Raw genomic sequence first — 20,283 nt, 5'->3', positions numbered from 1 at the left:
TCATATCTGTCATGGATGTTGGGCTGTATCCATGTCTTTACAGTTGCAGCCATCAACCACTGAGACTATTATGATTCAGTAATTGGCTCCAGGTCAACCAAGTTCCTGGGTTCCAATTTTCACATATCTACCTCTCTCTTCTCTTCTCCAGGAAACCACATCTTTTTCATTACCCCAAGTGCTGTTGAAACCTCTGTTTTCCACAAAAATTTGTGGAACTAATTCATATCTTTTCAATGACTTTGATTTCCTCAGTATCCCTCCTACTTTAATGAACTTTTGTAATCAGTTTTGCTAGCTTTTTGAAAGTCGTTACAGTAATTTAGAAAGAGAAGGAGAAACAGAGATAAAGAGATTGAGAGTTTCCTAAATTTGAAACTCCCACCAAAGCAAAGACTGTGTCTGGCCTGTCAGTTTATACAGGAATCATGCCTCTTCCTTCTTATCTATCACTGACAGCAGGGTATTCTGGGCTCTGTAGTGAACACAAGCCCAACTCTTAGCCCTGATTAGCTAAGTGACTTAAAAGTTCAACACACAACTGAACCTATGAACAGACCAGTGTGGAAGGGCTGGAGCTTCCTCTGGGTCCTTACCCTGGTCATCTGGTGTTTGTCCTTCACAGGCAGTCACTCCCCTTCTGCCCTCTCTTAGCTTCAATTCCCCTTAGAGACCCCTTGATTTCTACCATCCCTACCACTCTGAAGTCTGTCTGCTTCCCAGGGAAAGATTTATTGTAGGTACTTAGAATTACTATCAGTATCTTTTGAAGAGAGACTTAAAGCCCATATATGAATGTTGAAGGCAGCTATAACTAGGAGCGTCCAGAACCACAGAGAGGCTCTGGGATGTAGAGTCATCTAGTGCTACAGGCAAGGACTTGATTCTGTTTACTTTTGTTTTCATTCTCTATTCTCTATTACTCTCTCAGAGATTTTAGTCTCTGCTGTATTTTCTATCTTAATATTTTTCCCACTTACTATTCTTTATCATTTCCAGAGATATTACTCAGCAGGTCTCACAAAGAGCCTGTGAACCTGAATTTTAATTAAAACCTCCCCCCAGAGAAAACTAACATGGCCTTATGTGAGAAGCCGAATGTTTGAAAATTTCTGGTCACTCCTTATCTCCATGTTTGTACTTCTAGGACTCGCGCCCTAAAGTAATAGTATATCAAATTATGAAACTCCATGTACACAGACACTTGTTGATTACAGCATTGTAATAGTGAAAAATTAGAAACAAGCTAAATGCCCATCAGTAGGAGAATAGATAAATGATGGTTCAATTTTTCCATAGAAATAAATAATATGTGGTCATTATAAATAATGAGGTATATCTCTGTCACTGCCCTGAGAAGCCATTATGAATAAAGAGCAAGTTGCAAAATAAAATACTTAAGAATAATAAAAAATCATATATATATAAAAAAAATAAAATAAAGCAAAAAAAAAAAAAAAAGAATAAACCTGGGTGTTATATGCAACTAATGAATCATTGAACACTACATCAAAAACTAAAGATGTAGTATATGGTGGCTAACTGAACATAACCAAAAAAAAAAAATACAACTATTTTTTAAGAAGAATAAATCTATTAATTAATGATGATAAAATACTTAATAATAAATCTGTATTGTAAATGTGTGTATATAATGATTAAGCGATATTATATATTCAGTAAAGAAATTTCCCATTGAAAATGGTTAATTCTAGGAGATGACATGGAATAGAAAAGGAGATAATGTTTGCTTTTTAGCTTCTACATATCTGGAATATTTGAATTTGTTAAAATGGGACATATAAGTCAAGCAGAGAAAGACAATTACCATATGGTTTCACTCATTTGTGGAACATAAGGAATAGCAGGTAGATCAGTAGGAGAAGGAAGGGGAAAATGAAGGGGGGGAACAGAAAGGGGAATGAGCCACGAGAGACTATGGACTCTGGGAAACAAACTGAGGGCTTCAGAGGGGAGGGGGGAGGGGAATGGGCTAGCCCAGTGATGGTTATTAAGGAGGGCACATATTGCATGGGGCACTGGGTGTTATACGCAAACAATGAATGATGGAACACTACATCAAAAACTAATGATGTACTGTATGGTGACTAACATAATAAAAATTTTTTAAATGGGACATATATTTTTTTAATTTGCATTTACCTGGTATTCTTTTATTTTATTTTTATTTTTTTAATAATAATTTTTTATAATAATATTTTTTATTATATTATGTTAGTCACCATACAGTACGTCCCTGGTTTTTGATGTAAAGTTCCATGATTCATTAGTTGCGTATAACACCCAGTGCACCATGCAATACGTGCCCTCCTTACTACCCATCACCAGCCTATCCCATTCCCCCACCCCCCCCGCCCTCTGAAGCCCTCAGTTTGTTTCTGAGTCCATAGTCTCTCATGCTTCATTCCCCCTTCTTTTTTTTTTTTAAGATTTTATTTATTTATTTAACACAGAGACAGCCAGCGAGAGAGGGAACACAAGCAGGGGGAGTGGGAGAGGAAGAAGCAGGCTCATAGCAGAGGAGCCTGATGCGGGGCTCGATCCCATAACGCCGGGATCACGCCCTGAGCCGAAGGCAGATGCCTAACCGCTGTGCCACCCAGGCGCCCCTTCATTCCCCCTTCTGATTACCCCCCCTTTCTTTATCCCTTTCTTCTCCTACCGATCTTCGTAGTTCTTGTGTTCCATAGATGAGAGAAACCATATGATAAGTCACGCAGAGAAAGACAATTATCATATGGGACATATATTTTTTGTAGAACTAATCACTAAGTAAAATGTAATATAATCTATTGCTCTGTTGTTCATATCATTGACTTTTGTTTAAATAGATATAATATCATGTTGGAGCACCTGAGTGGTGCAGTCGGTTAATTGTCCAACTCTTCATTTTGGTTCAGGTCATGATCTCAGGGTCCTGGAATCAAGCCCCATATCTGGCTCCATACTCAGCATGGAGTCTGCTGGGGATTCTCTCACCCTCTCCTCCTCCCCCTGCTCTCTCTCTCTCTCTCCCTCTCTGTCTCTCTCTAAAATAAATAAATAAATAAATAAAATCTTTTTTAAAAAGTAATAATATTATGTCGTGGTAGGAAAGCATTGATATAAAGGACGTCAGATCACCAAACAGACCCTCCATTCAATGTCCTAATTCTTATTTTGGAGAAGCAGATAAAGAGGAGACAGTCCATGTCTGAAGCATCTCACCTTCAATCTATATTTGCCTTTTATTACTATCAACACTTTGGCCTTGGAAGAGAAAATGTGATCATTTTTTTCCGAGAATGGGCATGGCCATAGACCTCTGACCATGTCCCTTGAATAAGTTTGGGTGAGGTCCAATGATTTGCATTTCTAACAAGTCCCCAGGTAATGCTTATGTGCTGATTTAGAAACAGGGCTTTGAGAATCACTAGCAACCAGATATCAAGACCCCCTATGGACCTATGGTAACTAAAACTATATGGATATTGCTGAAGGACTAAACAAACAAGACAAATGCCATGGGTAGAGAGCCCCAAAACATATCCACAGACTGGTATACACTTGATTTATGAATGAGGCACAGGATAGTATCTTTTCATAAATGGAGCTAAGGTATTTGAGAAGCCACACAGAAAAATTATTTGGATCCCTACCAACACCATATGGAAAAATTAACCCCTGATGAATTCTAAACTTGCATATGAAAACCAAAAACTCTATCTTTATATAAAAGAATTAGAAGAATATCTTTGTCTCCTTCAAGTAGAAAAGTAATTCTTAAACAAGACATAGAAAGAACTAACCATAAAAGAAAAGAATAGCAAATTGGACTGTGTTAAAATTAAATACTGATGTCTGTCTGTCAAAAGATATTATAGAGTAAAAAGATAAAAGATATTTGAAATTCATAAAACAAACAAAACACTCAAATGAAGAATATATAAAGGTCCCTGGAAATCAATAAGGAAAAAGAAGTGAGGGGGGAAACTATGAAAAGGAAGTAAATAAACTTTTCACATATACATACACACACATACACACAAAAGGAAATCAAAGCGACCAAATGTGATTACATTAAAATATACTGAGTTTCATTCAAATTAAATCATAATGGGAACCCACTGCATACCCACCAAATAGACAAAAATTACAATACAGAAGTCAAATATCAGAGAGGAGGGAAGATGGCAGAAGAGTAGGGGACCCTTGTTTCATCTGGTCCCTTGAATTTAGCTAGATATCTATCAAATCATTCTGAACACCTGTGAATTCAACCTGAGATCTAAGAAAAGAATTGCTGCAATTCTACAAATAGAAAAGGGACCACTTTTTGCAAGGTAGGAGGTGCGGAGTTGTGAATCTGAGGGGATACATTGGAAGATAAACCATAGGGGGAGGAAGCCTCTGTAAGACGGCTACTGGAAGGTGATTTAGCAGTGGAGCTCAAAATTGGAACTTTTAGAAGTGTGCTCCGGATGTCCCTGCCTACAAGGTGCTCAGGTGGTGATGCAGAGCTGAATTCTAGGTAGGACAGTGTGGTCTTGGGATCCCTGCAGTCACAGAAAGAACTGGGGTCTCTAAGGGCAGCGTTCCTAAGCATTGGAGAGGGGAAGCTGGCTACAATCAGTGAGCCTGGGAGTGGGCTCTCAGTTGGTGTTGCTATAGACCACAAACCATGGCACAATTGGGCAACCACTCTCCAAGCATGGGCCCAGCAAGTGACAACTGCTGTGAGACCCCCCCCTCCTTCCCTAGGAGGAGCAGCACAGGTGCGTTCATGATCTGGCAATCGCTCCAAGAACAGGGGCCCAGCAAGCAGCAGAACTGTGGTGAGACCTCTCTCCTTCCCCAGGGAGGATCCACACGGGTGTGTACCACAGGAGCCTGCAGAGTTTGGTGCACACAAAAGTGATTGACTGTCTTTCCTTGAGGAGGTCCTGAAGAGTAGGGACCTGGATCTTTCAGTTCCAGGGCTGGAGAATGGGGCACCACCATTTTTTAAAATTAATTAAGTAATTTATTTATTTATTTTCATCCTTTAAAGGGGCACGAAAAGCCTTCAGGGCACAAAAGCCACATTTAGCAACCAGAAGCAGCTTATACTGAGCCTGGTCCCCTGGCAAGGGGTGATACAACTCTGCTTGGGCAAAGACACTTGAGAATCAGTGCAATAGGCCCCTCTCAGAAGGCCGGCAGGAACATCAGTCGAATACCAAGTTTAAGGATCACACAGAACTGAAAAAACCTGCACTAGGGGAAAATAGTATATAGAATTCAAGGGTTTTTTTCTCATGATTCTTTAGTCTTTAAGTTTAAATTTTTCTTTTTTTTTTTTAAGATTTTATTTATTTATTTGACAGAGAGAGAGACAGCCAGTGAGAGAGGGAACATAGGCAGGGGGGAATGGGAGAGGAAGAAGCAGGCTCCCAGCGGAGGAGCCTGATGTGGGGCTCGATCCCAGAACGCTGGGATCACACCCTGAGCTGAAGGCAGACACTTAACCGTTGTGCCACCCAGGCACCCCTAAATTTTTCTTTTTCATTTTTTTCTTTTTTTTACTTTTCAACTACTTATTTGATCAATTCTTTTTTAAATCTTTTTAGTTTTTATTTTTACATTTACATTTTATAGATATATTCTTCATTTTTGGATGCCTTTCACTGTATTTTTTAAGGTTTTATTTATTTATTTGACACACAGAGAGAGACAGCTAGCGAGAGAGGGAACACAAGCAGGGGGAGTGGGAGAGGAAGAAGCAGGATCCCAGTGGAGCAGGGAGCTGGATGTGGGGCTCGATCCCAGCACTCTGGGATCACACCCTGAGCCGAAGGCAGATGCTTAACAAGACTGAGCCACCCAGGCGCCTCTCACTGTATTCAGTTTATACATATATATATGTATATATGTTTTTCTTTAATTACATTTTGGGATCTAGTGTCTTCTAACAAACAGACCAAAATACACCCAGGACAAAGTGTGTGATCCCGTTTTGTCCACCTGTGAGATTATATTCTCTCTTTTTTCACTTTTTTTTTCTTTTTTGGTTTCTGATCTCATCAGATTTGTCTAGTGTGTATTTCACTAGAGTCGTGATTGATATTTTTGATTTTATTCTCTTGTTCATCTATTCTTCTCTGGACAAAATGACTTGAAGGAGAATTTCACAACAAAAGAAAGAACCAGAGGTAATCTCTGCCATAGACTTAATTGATATGGATATAAGTAAGATGTCAGAACTAGAATTCAGAATAAGATTATAAAGATACTAGCTGGGCTTGAAAAAAAGCATAAAAGACATTAGAGAATCCCTTAGTGCAGAAATAAAAGAACTAAATCTAATCAGGCCAAAATTAAAAATGCTTTAACTGAGATGCCTTCTAAAATGGATGCTCTAACTGCTAGGGTAAATGAGGCAGAGAGAGTCAGTGACATAGTAGACAAAATGATGGAAAGCAAGGAAGCTGAGGAAAAGAGAGAAAAATGACTAATGGATCATGAGGGGAGGCTTTGAGAAATCAGCAATACCATAAATGAAACAATATTAGAACAATTGGGTTCCCAGAAGAAGAAGAAGGAGAGAGAGGGACAGAATGTATATTTGAGGAAATAGCTGAAAACTTCCCTAATCTGGGGAAGGAAATAGGCATTCAAGTCCAGGGGGTACAGAGAACCCCCCTCAAAATCAATAAAAATAGATCAACACCCCGACATATAATAGTGAAGCTTGCAAATTTCAGAGATAAAGAGAAAATCCTGAAAGCAGCTTGAGACAAGAGGTCCTTAACATACAAGGGTAGAAATCTTAGACTAGCAGCAGGCCTAGCCACAGAGAACTGGTGGTCCAGAAAGGGCTGACATGATATACTCAGGGTACTAAATGAGAAAAACATGCAGCCAAGAAGACTTTATCCAGGAAGGCTGTCATTCAGAATGGAAGGTGAGATAAGGAGCTTCCAGGACAAATAGAAACTAAAAGAATTCTTCATCACTAAACCAGCCCTGCATGAAATTTTGAAGGGGATCCTGTAAGCGAAGACAGAGCCCAAAAGTAACATAAACCAAAAATAAACAGAGAAAATATACAGAAACAGTGACTTTACAGGAAATACAATGGCACTAAATTCATATATTTCAATAATTACTCTGAATGTAAATGGGCTAAATGCTCCAATCAAAAGATACAGGGTATCAGATTGGATAAAAAAGCAAGACCCATCCATACGCTGTTTACGACAGACTCATTTTAGACCCAAAGACACCTCCAGATTGAAAGTGAGGGGGTGGAGAACCATTTACCATGCTAATGGACATCAAAAGAAGGCTGTGGTGGCAATCCTTATATCAAAAAATTAGATTTTAAGCCAAAGACTGTAATAAGGGATGAAGAGGGACACTATATCTTACTTAAAGGTTCTATCCAATAAGAAGATCTAATATTCGAAGAGTTTTAATCAGGAAAGGATGCTGTATTTTGTCAAATGCTTTTTCTGCATCAATTGAGAGGATCAGATGGTTCTTGTCTTTTCTTTAATTAATGTGCTGTATTGCATTGATTGATTTCTGGATGTTGAACCACCCTTGGTGGTTAAATTAAGAAATCCCACATGGTGGTGGTGAATAATCCTTTTACTGTACTGTTGGATGCTATTGGCTAGGATGTCGTTGAGTATTTTGGCATCCATGTTTATCAAGGATATTGGTCTGTAATTCTCATTTTGATGGGGTCTTTCTCTAGTATAGGAATCAGGATAATGCTGGCCTCATAGAATGAGTTTGGAAGTTTTCCTTCCATTTCCAATTTTTGAGACACCTGTGGTAGAATAGGTATGATTTCTTCTTTAAATGTTTGGTAGAATTCCCCTGGGAAGCCATCTGGCCCTGGACTCTTGTTTTTTGGGAGGTTTTTGATTACTGCTTCAATTTCATTACTGGTCATTGGTTTATTCAGATTGTCACTTTCTTCCTGTTTCAGTTTTGGTAGTTTCTAAGTTCCCAGGAATGCATCCATTTCTTCCAGATTGCTTACTTTGTTGGCATATAGTTACTGATAATAATTTCTAAAAATTGTTTCTATTTCCTTTGTGTTAGTCATGATCTCTCTCCTTTCTTTTTTTTATAATTTTTATTTTGTTATATTAGCCAAAATACAGTACATCCCCAGTTTTTGATGCAATGCTCCATGATTCATTGTTTGTACATAACGCCCAGTGCACCATGCAATATGTGCCCTCCTTAATACCCATCACCGGCCTATCCCAATTCCCCACCCCTTCCCCTCTGAAGCCCTCAGTTTCTTTCCCAGAGTCCATAGTCTCTTATGGTTCATTCCCCCTTCTGTTTAACCCCTTCATTCTTCCCTTCCTTCTTCTACCGATCTTCCTATTTCTTAGGTTCCATAAATGAGTGAAACCATATGATAATTGTCTTTCTCTGCTTGACTTATTACGCTTAGCATTATCTCCTCCAGTCCCATCCATGTTGCTTCAAATGTTGGGTAATCGTTCTTTCTGATGGCTGAGTAATATTCCATTGTATATATGGACCACATCTTCTTAATCCAGTCATCTGTTGAAGGGCATCTCAGCTCCTTCCACGATTTAGTTATTGTGGACAATGCTGCTATGAACATTGGGGTGCATGTGGCCCTTCTCTTCACTACGTCTGTATCTTTGAGATAGATACCCAGAAATGCAATTGCTGGATCATAGGGGAGCTCAATTTTTAACTTTTTAAGGGACCCTACACTGTTTTCCAAAGTGCTGTACCAACTTGCATTCCCACCAACAATGTAAGAGGGATCCCCTTTCTCCACATCCTCTCCAACATTTGTTGTTTCCTGCCTTGTAATTTTTACCATTGTAATTGGTGTAAGGTGGCATCTCAAGGTGGTTTTGATTTGAATTTTCCTGATGGCTAATGACTTTGAACATTTTTTCACGTGTCTGTTAGCCATTTGTATGTCTTCGTTGAAAAAGCGTCTGTTCATATCTTCTGCCCATTTTATTATTTGATTATTTGTTTCCCGTGTACTGAGTTTGAGAAGTTCTTTGTAGATCTTGGATACCAGTCTTTTATCTGTAGTGTCATTTGCAAATATCTTCTCCCATTCCGTGAGCTGCCTTTTAGTTTTTTTGACTGTTTCCTTGGCTGTGCAGAAGCTTTTTACTTGATGAAGTCCCACACATTCATTTTATCTTTTGTTTCTCTTGCCTTTGGAGATGTGTCATGAAAAAGGTTGCTGTGGCCGATGTCGTAGAGGTTGCTGCCTATGCTCTCCTCTAGGATTTTGATGGATTCCTGTCTCACATCAAGGTCTTTCATCCATTTGGAGTTTATCTTTGTGTATGGAGTGAGAGAGTGGTCAAGTTTCATTCTTTTGCATATAGCTGTCCAATTTTCCCAGCACCATTTATTGAAGAGACTGTCTTTTTTCCCCTGGATGTTTTTTCCTGCTTTGTCAAAGATTAGTTGCCCAAAGAGCCGAGGGTCCATTTCTGGGTTCTCTATTCTGTTCCATTGGTCTATGTGTCTGTTTTTGTCGCAGTACCATGCTGTCTTTGTGATCACAGCTTTGTAGTACAACTTGAAATCTGGTAACGTGATGCCCCCAGCTTTGTTTTTCCTTTTCAACAATTCCTTGGTGATTCGGGACCTTTTCTGGTTCCATACAAATTTAAGGGCTGTTTGTTCCAGTTCTTTGAAAAATGTCATTGGTATTTTGATTGGGATGGCATTGAAAGTGTAGATTGCTCTGGGTAGCATAGACATTTAACTATGTTTATTCTTCCAATCCATGAGCATGGAATATTTTTCCATCTTTTTGTGTCTTCAGTGTCTCTCAAGAGTGATTTCTAGTTTCTAGAATATAGATCCTTTACATTTCAGGTTAATTCTGAGAGAACGTATGATTTTGGGTGCTATTGTAAATGGAATGGGTTCCCTAATTTCTCTTTCTTCAGTCTCATTGTTCGGGTATAGAAATGCAACTGATTTCTGAGCAATTGATTTTGTATCCCGCAACATTACTGAATTGGTCTATAATTTCTAGTAGTTTGGGGGTGGATTCTTTTGGGTTTTCCATATAGAGTATCATGTCATCTGCAAAGAGAGACAGTTTGACTTCTTCTTTGCCAATTCGGATACTTTTTATCCCTTTTTGCTATCTGATTGCTGTTGCAAGGACTTCTAGTACTATGTTGAATAACAATGGCGAGAGTGGGCATCCTTGTTGTGTTCCTGATCTTAAGGGAAAGGCTTTACACTTTTCCCCCATTGAGAATGATATTCGCTGTAGGCTTTTCATAGATGGTTTTTATGAAATTGAGGAATGTACCATCCATCCCTACACTCTGAAGGGTGTTAATCATGAAAGGATGCTGTATTTTGTCAAATGCTTTTTCTGCATCAATTGAGAGGATCATATGGTTCTTGACTCTTTTCCTGTTGATATGATCTATCACGCTGATTGATTTGCGAATATTGAACCACGCTTGCATCCCAGGTATGAATCCCACTTGATCGTGATGGATAATCCTTTTAATGTACTGTTGGATTCTATTAGCAAGTATCTTGTTGAGGATTTTGGCGTCCATATTCATTAGGGAAATCGGTCTGTAATTCTCCTTTTTGATGGGGTCTTTGCCTGGTTTGGGGATCAAGGTAATATTGGCCTCATAGAATGAGTTTGGTAGCTTTCCTTCTGTTTCTATTTTTTGAAATAGCTTTAGGAGAATACGTATTATTTCTTCTTTGAATGTTTGGTAGAATTCCCGAGGGAATCCGTCAGGCCCTGGACTCTTGTTTTTTGGGAGGTTTTTGATCACTGCTTCAATCTCTTCATAATTAATCAGTCTGTTTAAAAAATCAGTTTCTTCCTGTTTCAGTCTTGGTAGTTTATAGGTTTCCAGGAAGGCATCCATTTCTTCCAGGTTGTTTAATTTATTGGCATAAAGCTGTTGATAAAAGTTTCTAATGATCCTTCCTATTTCATTGGTGTTGGTTGTGATCTCTCCCCTTTCATTCATAATTCTATTAATTTGGGTCCTTTCTCTATTCTTTTGACTAAGTCTGGCCAGTGGCTTATCGATCTTATTTAATCTTTCAAAGAACCAGCTTCTAGTTCTGTTGATCTGCACTACTGTGCTCCTGGTTTCTAATTCATTGATCTGTGTTCTAATCTTGATCACCTGTCTTCTCGTGTGTGGGTTAGGCCTGTTCTTCTGTTCTAGCTCCAGCTTCTTGAGGTGAGAATATAAAAACTGCATTTTAGATTTTTCTTTTCTTTTGAGTGAGGCTTGGATGGCTATGTGTTTTCCCCTTAGGACCGCCTTTGCAGTGTCCCATAGGTTTTGGACCAATATGTTTTCATTCTCATTGGTCTCCAGAAATTGTTTAAACTGATTTTTAATTTCCTGGTTTACCCAATCATTCTTGAGCAGGATGGTTCTTAGTTTCCAAGTGTTTGAGTTTCTTCCAAATTTTTCCTTGTGATTAAGTTCCAGTTTGAAAGCATTGTGGTCTGAGAATATGCAAGGAATAATCTCAGCCTTTTGGTATCAGTTGAGACCTGCTTTGTGACCCAGTATTTGGTCTATTCTGGAGAACGTTCCATGTGCATTCAAAAAGAATGAGTATTCTGTTGTTCTGGGGTGTAGTGTTCTATATATGTCTATGAGGTCCATCTGTTCCAGTATGTCATTCAAAGCCCTTGTTTCATTGTTGATTTTCTGCTTAGGTGATCTGTCTATTGCTGAGAGTGGAGTGTTGAGGTCCCCTACCATTAATGTTTTACTATCTATATGTCTCTTTATTCTGGTTAAGAGTTGGCTTGTGTATCTAGGTGCTCCCTTGTTGGGGGCATAGATATTTATAATTGTCATATCCACTTGTTGGATACATCCTTTAAGAATAATATAGTGTCCTTCTGTATCTCTAACAACAGTCTTTAGTTTAAAATCTAAACGGTCTGATATGATAATTGCTACCCCAGCTTTCTTTTGAGGTCCATTGGCATGAAAAATGATTTTCCATTCCTTCACTTTCAGTCTGGATGTATCTTTAGGTTCAAAATGAGTCTCTTGTAGACAGAAAATGGATGGTTCATGTCTTTTTATCCAATCTGCAACTCTGTGGCATTTATGGGGTATTTAGGCCATTCACATTGAGAGTGATTATTGAGAGATGATTTTAATGATGTCATGTTGCCTGTGTAGTCTTTGTTTCTATAGATTGTAAATTTCTGTTCCGTATCACTCTTGAGGGCTTTTTACTTTTATAGAACCCCCCCTTAATATCTCATGTGGGACTGGTTTGGTGGTTATGAATTCGGTCAGTTTCTGCCAATCCTGGAAGGTCCTTATCTCTCCATCAATTCTGAATGACAGCCTTGCTGGATAAAGGATCCTTGGCTGCATGTTTTTCTCAGATAGAGCTTTGAAAATACCCTGCCAACCCTTCCTAGCCTGCCAGGTCTCTGTAGACAGGTCTGATGTTATTCTGATATTTTTCCCTCTGTACGTAAGGATTTTCTCCCCCTTGGCTGCTTTCAAGACTGTATCCTTGGATCTAATATTTGCAAAATGCACTATGACGTGACTTGGCTAGGTCTGTGGTCATTGACCTTTGGAGGGGTCCTCTCTGCCTCTTGGACATGAATGCTTGTTTCCTTTGCCAGATTAGGGAAGTTCTCAGCTACTACTTGTTCAAATATCTCTTCTAGACCTCTCTCTTTCTCCACCCGCTAAGGGATGCCAATGATTCTGACATTGGAACGTTTCATTGAGTCAGTAATCTCCCGTAATCTACATTCTTGAGATTGGATTTTTATGAGTCAAGTTTCTGTTTTAACTTTCTCTTCTACCATCCCATCCTCCAATTCACTAATTCGTTCTTCTGCCTCATTTACCTTGGCTGTCAGAGCATCTAGTTTTGACTGCATTTGATTCATAGCATTTTTAATTTTGCCAGATTCGCTCTCATTTCCACCCTCAGAGATTCTATATTCTTGTTAATATTTTTGTTAATAGTTTTTTCAAGCCTACACATCATCTTGACCATTGTTACTCTGAACTCGATTTCTGACAATTTGGTTATATCCATATCCATCAGTTCTGTGGCAGAGGCCACAGACTCTTATCTTTTCTTTGTTGGCGGTGATTTCTCCTCCTCATCATTCTGATGAGGGGAGGTTGCGGGGTTGCCCAGAACCCAAATTACTGACCAGGACCCAGGCAGTGTGCACTCATTTTATAGGGACCTTAGGGATGTGGGCTTCTTAATTTTTCAGCCTGCCTTCTGGGGGAGGGGCCTGCCGCGCTGATACTCAGGCAACCCTGTTTGGGTAGAGTCTCCCCATCCCCTGCGAGGGGGGATGCGGATGGGCACAATGTGAGCTGGTATTCCTGGGCCTTTGTTCTCTGGTGGCTTTCCCTGGCAGTCTGTGCCTCTTCTGAGAGTCAGAGCAGCAGTGGCCAATTCCAGCCTCTGTCTCAGATCAGAGGGATCACAGTCCACCCTCCACTGAGCTCTAATGGCCTCTTTAACTCTGTTTCTGTTGGTGCTGCTAAAAACCTTGCAGCGTCCTGGGTTGCGCACCCCACAGCCGGCGTCCCAGCCCTCACTTCCAGGGTCGGCACGTCTCTGTCCTTTGTGCTTCTAACCCCGCCAGCTGTCCCCGGTTCCCGGGTGCGCTCCCGAGCTCCCTGTTTCAGTGTGGTTCGCGCGCACTCCGGTGCACCGGTCCAGGTCCTGCACACACTCCCGAGCTCCCAGTGTCAGTCCGGTTCCAGTGAGCGCTCCAGAGCTCCGGTTTTAGTCCGGTTCCAGTGAGCTCTCCAGAGCTCTGGTTTTCAGTCTGGTCACACGCGCGTTCCCAGGCTCACAGTCTCAGTCTGTTCTCTCGCGGGTGCTGGTCCATGAGTCCGGCCTTCTCCCCAGCACAAGTAGCTACTGCTTCCCGGTGCTCGAGTGCATCAACTCCCTCCCCCTTCCGTTTATATTCTGACATCTCTGTGCAGATTTACAGCTCCCCGCTTCGTACCTCAATATTTAGCGCTGGAGATGTTCGTTTGTAGAGATCCAGATGTATCTTCCTGTGTCTCAGGCTGATTCTGTGGATGTTCAGGATGGTCTGGTACATATCCAGCTCAACTCAGGGGACCAGCTGAGAAAGGGGTCTCCTACTCCTCTGCCATCTTTTCTCTCCTCCTTGCAGAAAGTGGTCGCTTTTCTATTCATAGAGTTTCTGCTACTCTTTTCTTCATTCTCCAGTTGCATTAATAGGTATTCAGAATGGTTTGGTAGCTCTCTAGCTGAATTCCTGGGAGGAGACTAACTTTATGTCTCCTGCTCCTCCACCATCTTGGAACTGGAAGCCCTGATCTTTCCCCTTTCATTCATGATTTTATTGATTTAGGTCCTTTCCCTTTTCCTTTGGATAAGTCTGGCCAGGGGTTTATTGATCTTATTAATTCTTTCAAAGAACCAGCTTCTAGTTGATCTGTTCTACTGTTTTTCTTATTTCTATTTCATTAATTTCTGATCTAATCTTTATTATTTCTCTTCTTCTGCTTGGTTTAAGCTTTATTTGCTGTTCTTTCACCAGGTCCTTTGGTGTAAGATTAGCTTGTGCATCAAAAACTAATGAGGTACTGTATGTTGGCTAACTGAACATAATAATAATTTTAAAAAGAAGATCTAACAATTGTAAGTATTTATGCTCCTTACATGGGAGCAGCCAATTATATAAACCAATTAATAACAAAATTAAACACATTGATAATAATACAATAATAGTAGGGGACGTTAACACCTCACTCACAGCAATGGACAGATCATCTAAGGAGAAGAACAAAAATGAAAAAAGGGCTTTGAATGACACATTGAACCAGATGGACTTCACAGATATACGTAGAGCCTTCCATCCTAAACAACAGAATACACATTCTTCTCGAGTGCACATGGAACATTCTCCAGAATAGATCACACACTGGGTCACAAATCAGGTCTCAACTGGTACAAAAAGATTGGGATTATTCCCTGCGTATTTTCAGACCTCAATGCTTTGAAACTTGAACTCAATCACAAGAGGAAATTTGGAAGGAACTCAAACACTTGGAGGTTAAAGAGCATCCTACTAAAGAATGTATGGGTCTACTATGAAATTAAAGAACTAAAAAAATTTCATGGAAACAAATGGAAGTGAAACACAACTATTCAAAACCTCTGGGATGCAGCAAAGGCAGTCCTAAGAGGGAAGTACATAGCACTCCAAGCCTTTCCCAAAAAATTAGAAAAGTCTCAAATACACAAGCTAACCTTACACCTAAAGGTGGTTGCACTGAGGTTAAGAAGCTCTGGGATGAGTCCCAACACTGAAACAGGAAGCCTTGGGGGTCCCTTGTCCCATGGAGTCAGCCCTGCTAGGTGTGATTCCCAGTCTGCTTACTCTGCTTAGAGAGATCACAGGACCAGCTCCCTTGAGAGGTCATCACTCCACAACTTCCTCAGCCTAACAAGGACCCCAGAGGCCAGCAGAGCAGAGCTCAGACTCAGGAGACACTGCCTGGGGTTTCACAATCAAGAGGGTCCTTGTCCCTTGAGTCAGGGCATCTCTGCCTTCTGATATGGGGAGCTGGGAAAGCAGCAGCATGCTGGGGACCAGACATGAGCGGTTGGAGGCCAGTGAGGAGAAACGTGCTATTCTTTCCAAGTACCATATTAGTTCCCCTGCCTTTCCTGTTCCTCTCTTTGTTCATCAGTGAAGAACGTTGTGGGAGACAAATGAGGGGGCTGTGCTTGGCTGAGAAGCAGACTGGTAGCTGAGTAGCAGGTGTGGTGCAGACAAGCTTCTGGAGACAGTGGGAAAGAAAGAAGAGCACCTGGATCTGGAGGTGAGATTCAGTAAACTAACCACCTGCTTGGCTCCTCCAACCTCTAGCACTTAATCTTTCCTCCCTGAGAGTTTCAAATATTTCATAGATTAAGCAGTCATAGGGTCCAACTAAAACCTCCATCTGGCTTTTAGTTTTCAGTCCATCCAGTTTGACCTCTAGGCAGTCTACACTGTGGAATTTGGTGGAAGAAGAACGCCATCAGTTTTCAAAGAAAGGAAACAAAGGAAAGAAAACTATTGTATTCCTGGTCTTACCCACTCACCTTGTGCTTTGAAGACTGTTCTTCCTGGTTCTCACTCTCAAAACCTTCTTTTTCCTAGTCATCCGAATAGGTGACCCTCACACCTATGACCTGGATGACCCAACCTCATCAATTAACCCAAATCTCCACTAATTTCTTATTTCCACAAGCAGCCTTTTCACAAATGGCTCCTTATTTATTATTGACCTGTGTTTGACAAATTGTTTTGCGGACGTGGTATCTCACTTGCTACTCATAAAACATCAGGAATCAGCTTATGAGCAAGTGACAGAGGACAAATCAAACCCCATCTTTTGCCTTGAGTCCAGGACACTGCCCAGCACTGACCACAACTCCATGTGACAGACATGCCCCAGCCATGTGTGGCCAGTTTTTTCCACCTGATTTTGGCCAGTTAATCATGGATGTTCAAAACTTCATATCCTCCATCTGTATAACACAGAGATAGGCACCTCCCTAGCCACTACAAGGATAGACTCTGAATATGGGAGAAGAAAGCTTGTCAGTAAAGGGGGATAGAAGGGGAGGTCATGTAGGAAATGACCACCGTCATTTTGCCTGTGTGATTGTGACACACAATGTACACACCAAAACATGAGGAGGTGTAGCCTAAGGGTTAAGAGCATGGGTTTCAGAGTGATTCAGAGTGGGGTTCAAATCCTGATTGCTATTCACTTCCTTGGTGACCTTGAGCAAACCACTTCACCTCTAAGCCTCAGGCTCCTAATAAGAACACATGCCTCATCGTCCCTCATCATGGGATTTGTGAGGTACTTAGCACAAGCTTGACAGGGAGTAAAGTTTCAGTAATATTGTTTGTAGTTATTAACTTTAACTACTGGTTCACTCAAATAATTCACTGCTAAACTAAGATTTCTTCTGTAAGATCTTGCAAAATCATATTATTCTGACAACTTGGCAGTGATGAGTATATTTTAAAGATGTGAATTAATTGATTTTGAGGACAACCAGTAATAGCAGATAAGGGAAGGTGACACTGAGATGATGACGATGAAGAGTTTCTCTTGAGTCAGGGCACATGGGCAGCTCAGTTGGTTAAGCGTCTGACTCTTGATTCTGGCTCAGGTCAAGATCTCAGGGTCATGGGATTGAGCCCCATTTCAGGCTCCACACTAAGGATAGAACCTGCTTAAGATTTTTTCTCTTCTTCTGCCTCTGCCCCTCCCCTGCTCACACTCTCTATCCAAACGTGCGCGCTCGCTCTCTCTCTCTAAAAGAAAAATAAAATAAAATAAAATAAAATAAATAAAATAAAATGTAAGCATTCTTTTACAATTTGCTTTCTTAGCAACCTCCAAATATGCAATAAAGTGTTATTTACCATAATCACTGTTATGCACATGACATCATTTAACTGTTAATGTAATTACTGCATTTAATTGTTTAATTAATATGTTACTATTCAGTGTTAAATGAATTAACATATTAGAATAACAATATTTAATTCATGAAAATTCCAATGTAAAAAGATCATTGAAAATGTGTGAAAAAATATGGTGCTTCTATTTTTTTTTGTTCTTCATTTTTTTTATAATAATATTTTTTATTATATTATGTTAGTCACCATACAGTACATCCCTGGTTTTTGATGTAAAGTTCCATGATTCATTAGTTGCATATAACACCCAGTGCACCATGTAATATGTGCCCTCCTTACTACCCATCACCAGCCTATCCCATTCCCCCACCCCCCTCCCCTCTGAAGCCCTCAGTTTGTTTCTCAGAGTCCATAGTCTCTCATGCTTCATTGAATATGGTGCTTCTAAAGAAATTATTTCAAACATGTTGGTGATTTAAGTATGTTAAGTAGAAATATATGAATAACCAATATCTCAGACCATTTGAAAATCTGTATGTAATATGTCCATTAATGAGGTATCAGTGGATATGCTGACTGTAAAAAGTTGATTGAAAACACTTTGCTTATATAAGATCTCTCATCACAGAGTTTTTTGTAGTAGCAAGAAAATGGAGGCCACTTTGGTGTCAGTCACCAGGTAATTGGGTAAGACTGAAAAAAAGCATATGTATATCAACACTTAATATAAAAAAATTAATGTGTTCTCATAAGTATTTTTGCATACACATATGACTGGTGGATTATAAAGCATGAGCTGAATACTCAACAATGGATGCCCATCATATACTGATTTAGGACAAAATATTAAAGAAAGGAGAAATAATTAACAGAAAAGGGGAGATTGCACAGACTGTCCTCAGGAGAAAAAGCCCACTTTGTTGAAATGGGTTCAACATTCCCCTTAGATTTTCCTCATTGGTTATTTTGGCAAACTCATCCCCCAACCATCTCCATTCCTTATGCACTGCTTGATGTTGTTTGTTGATGATCTGTCTTCCCACCTAGAACCTGAGCTACACAATACATGGATCTGCCTGTTTTTATTGCTAAATCTCCAGCGAGGGAACAGTGCTTTCACAGAATAAGACTAGTGAACTGGAATCAGTGAGGTCATCCTTGATGGTTTCTAAAGGAAAACTCTTCTTCTGTCCCTCCAGCCTTCACTATAAGACCTTGTGATGCCATGGATTTGGGAAGGGAGGGCAACATCAAGGGAGATTGTCAAGCTGTCCCTGAATAGCAGCTAATTGTGACCAGAGAAAACAAAGACTTGCTGGGTTGTGGACTTGGAGTAAGATAAATAACCAAACACTGTGTATATAACCAGACCCAAGTCAATGGCAAGAGTCAACCAAACCAGCAGCATCTCTGAGTTCATCCTCATGGGACTCTCCTCCCGGCCTGAAGACCAGAAGCCACTCTTTATCCTCTTCCTCACCATGTACCTAGTCACCATAATAGGGAACCTACTCATCATCCTGGCCATCCACTCTGACCCCCAGCTCCAGACCCCCATGTATTTCTTCTTGAGTTTCCTGTCCTTCACTGACATTTGCTTTACAACAACCGTTGTCCCCAGAATGCTAGTGAACTTCCTGTCAGAGAAGACCATCTCCTATGCTGGGTGTCTGACACAGATGTATTTCATTTATGCTCTGGGCAACACTGACAGTTGCCTTCTGGCAGTCATGGCCTTTGACCGCTACGTGGCCATCTGTGACCCCTTCCACTATGTCACCACCATGAACCACCACTGCTGTGTCCTGCTGGTGGCCTTTTCCTGCTCACTTCCTCACCTCCACTCACTCCTACACACACTGCTACTGAATCGCCTCATCTTCTGTGACAACAATGTTATCCATCACTTCCTCTGCGACCTCAGTCCGCTGATGAAATTGTCATGCTCCCCCACTTTTGTCAATGAAATCGTGATAATGTCAGAAGGTTCTGTTGTTTTGGTGACTCCCTTTCTGTGCATTACTTTCTCTTATCTACGAATCCTCATTGCAGTTCTCAGGATCCCCTCAGCCGCTGGGAAACGCAAAGCCTTCTCCACCTGTGGCTCTCACCTCACTGTTGTAACACTCTTTTATGGAAGCATCTTCTATGTCTATTTACAGCCCCTGTCCACCTACACTGCCAAAGACCACAAAGCAACACTTGTCTACACAGTTCTTACCTCCATGCTAAACCCTTTTATCTACAGTCTGAGAAACAAAGACCTGAAACAGGGTCTGAGGAAGCTGATGGGCAGGAGGAAGTCCCAGGCAGCACCCTCTTGACACACCCACAAGTAGAATCTGGTCCACTTAAATCTGGCCCCTACTAGGTCTTGGTGAAAACGGAACTGTTGGAGGTTAGTTTTTGTAACCCTTGTGAGACAAGGGTGTTGTGGGCGCTCACATTCATTGATGTCAGCTACCAATTGTCCATGCTTCGGCTGAAATCATCATACTTTTCCTCATTATTCCTCCATTTTTCCTCAAAGAGTCATCGTGTTCTCATCCTCCAAATACTACTTTAAACTAATCATTTTCCAACATATATATCATGAACAAATGCTCTCCTTTTATTAAGACTTACCCTACAAAACCCTCCAAATTTCAGTATAATGCTGAAAACAGTCACCTAATTTACAGCTGTTTAATATCTTTGCAAACATTTTAAGGGAAAAGGAATGGAGGGATAGGGGGTAGGGGAGGAGAAGAATTACATTTTAGCTACTTTTCTCATTGTGAGGA

The 20,283-nt window shown here is 40.5% G+C and overlaps 1 protein-coding gene across 1 annotated transcript; it reads left to right on the top strand.

Moving 5' to 3' along the window:
* Positions 1–18,879: 18,879 nt before the first annotated feature.
* On the top strand, positions 18,880–19,824 carry LOC113266263 (olfactory receptor 1L8-like). Its single transcript, XM_026513729.3, has one exon. It carries the CDS (start codon positions 18,880–18,882, stop codon positions 19,822–19,824), a length of 945 nt encoding a protein of 314 aa, XP_026369514.3.
* The last annotated feature ends 459 nt before the right edge of the window (positions 19,825–20,283 follow it).

Source organism: Ursus arctos, unplaced genomic scaffold (assembly GCF_023065955.2).
Source record: "Ursus arctos isolate Adak ecotype North America unplaced genomic scaffold, UrsArc2.0 scaffold_18, whole genome shotgun sequence".
In the NCBI taxonomy this organism is placed as follows: domain Eukaryota; kingdom Metazoa; phylum Chordata; class Mammalia; order Carnivora; family Ursidae; genus Ursus; species Ursus arctos.
This window is presented reverse-complemented; position numbering and strand designations above follow the sequence as displayed.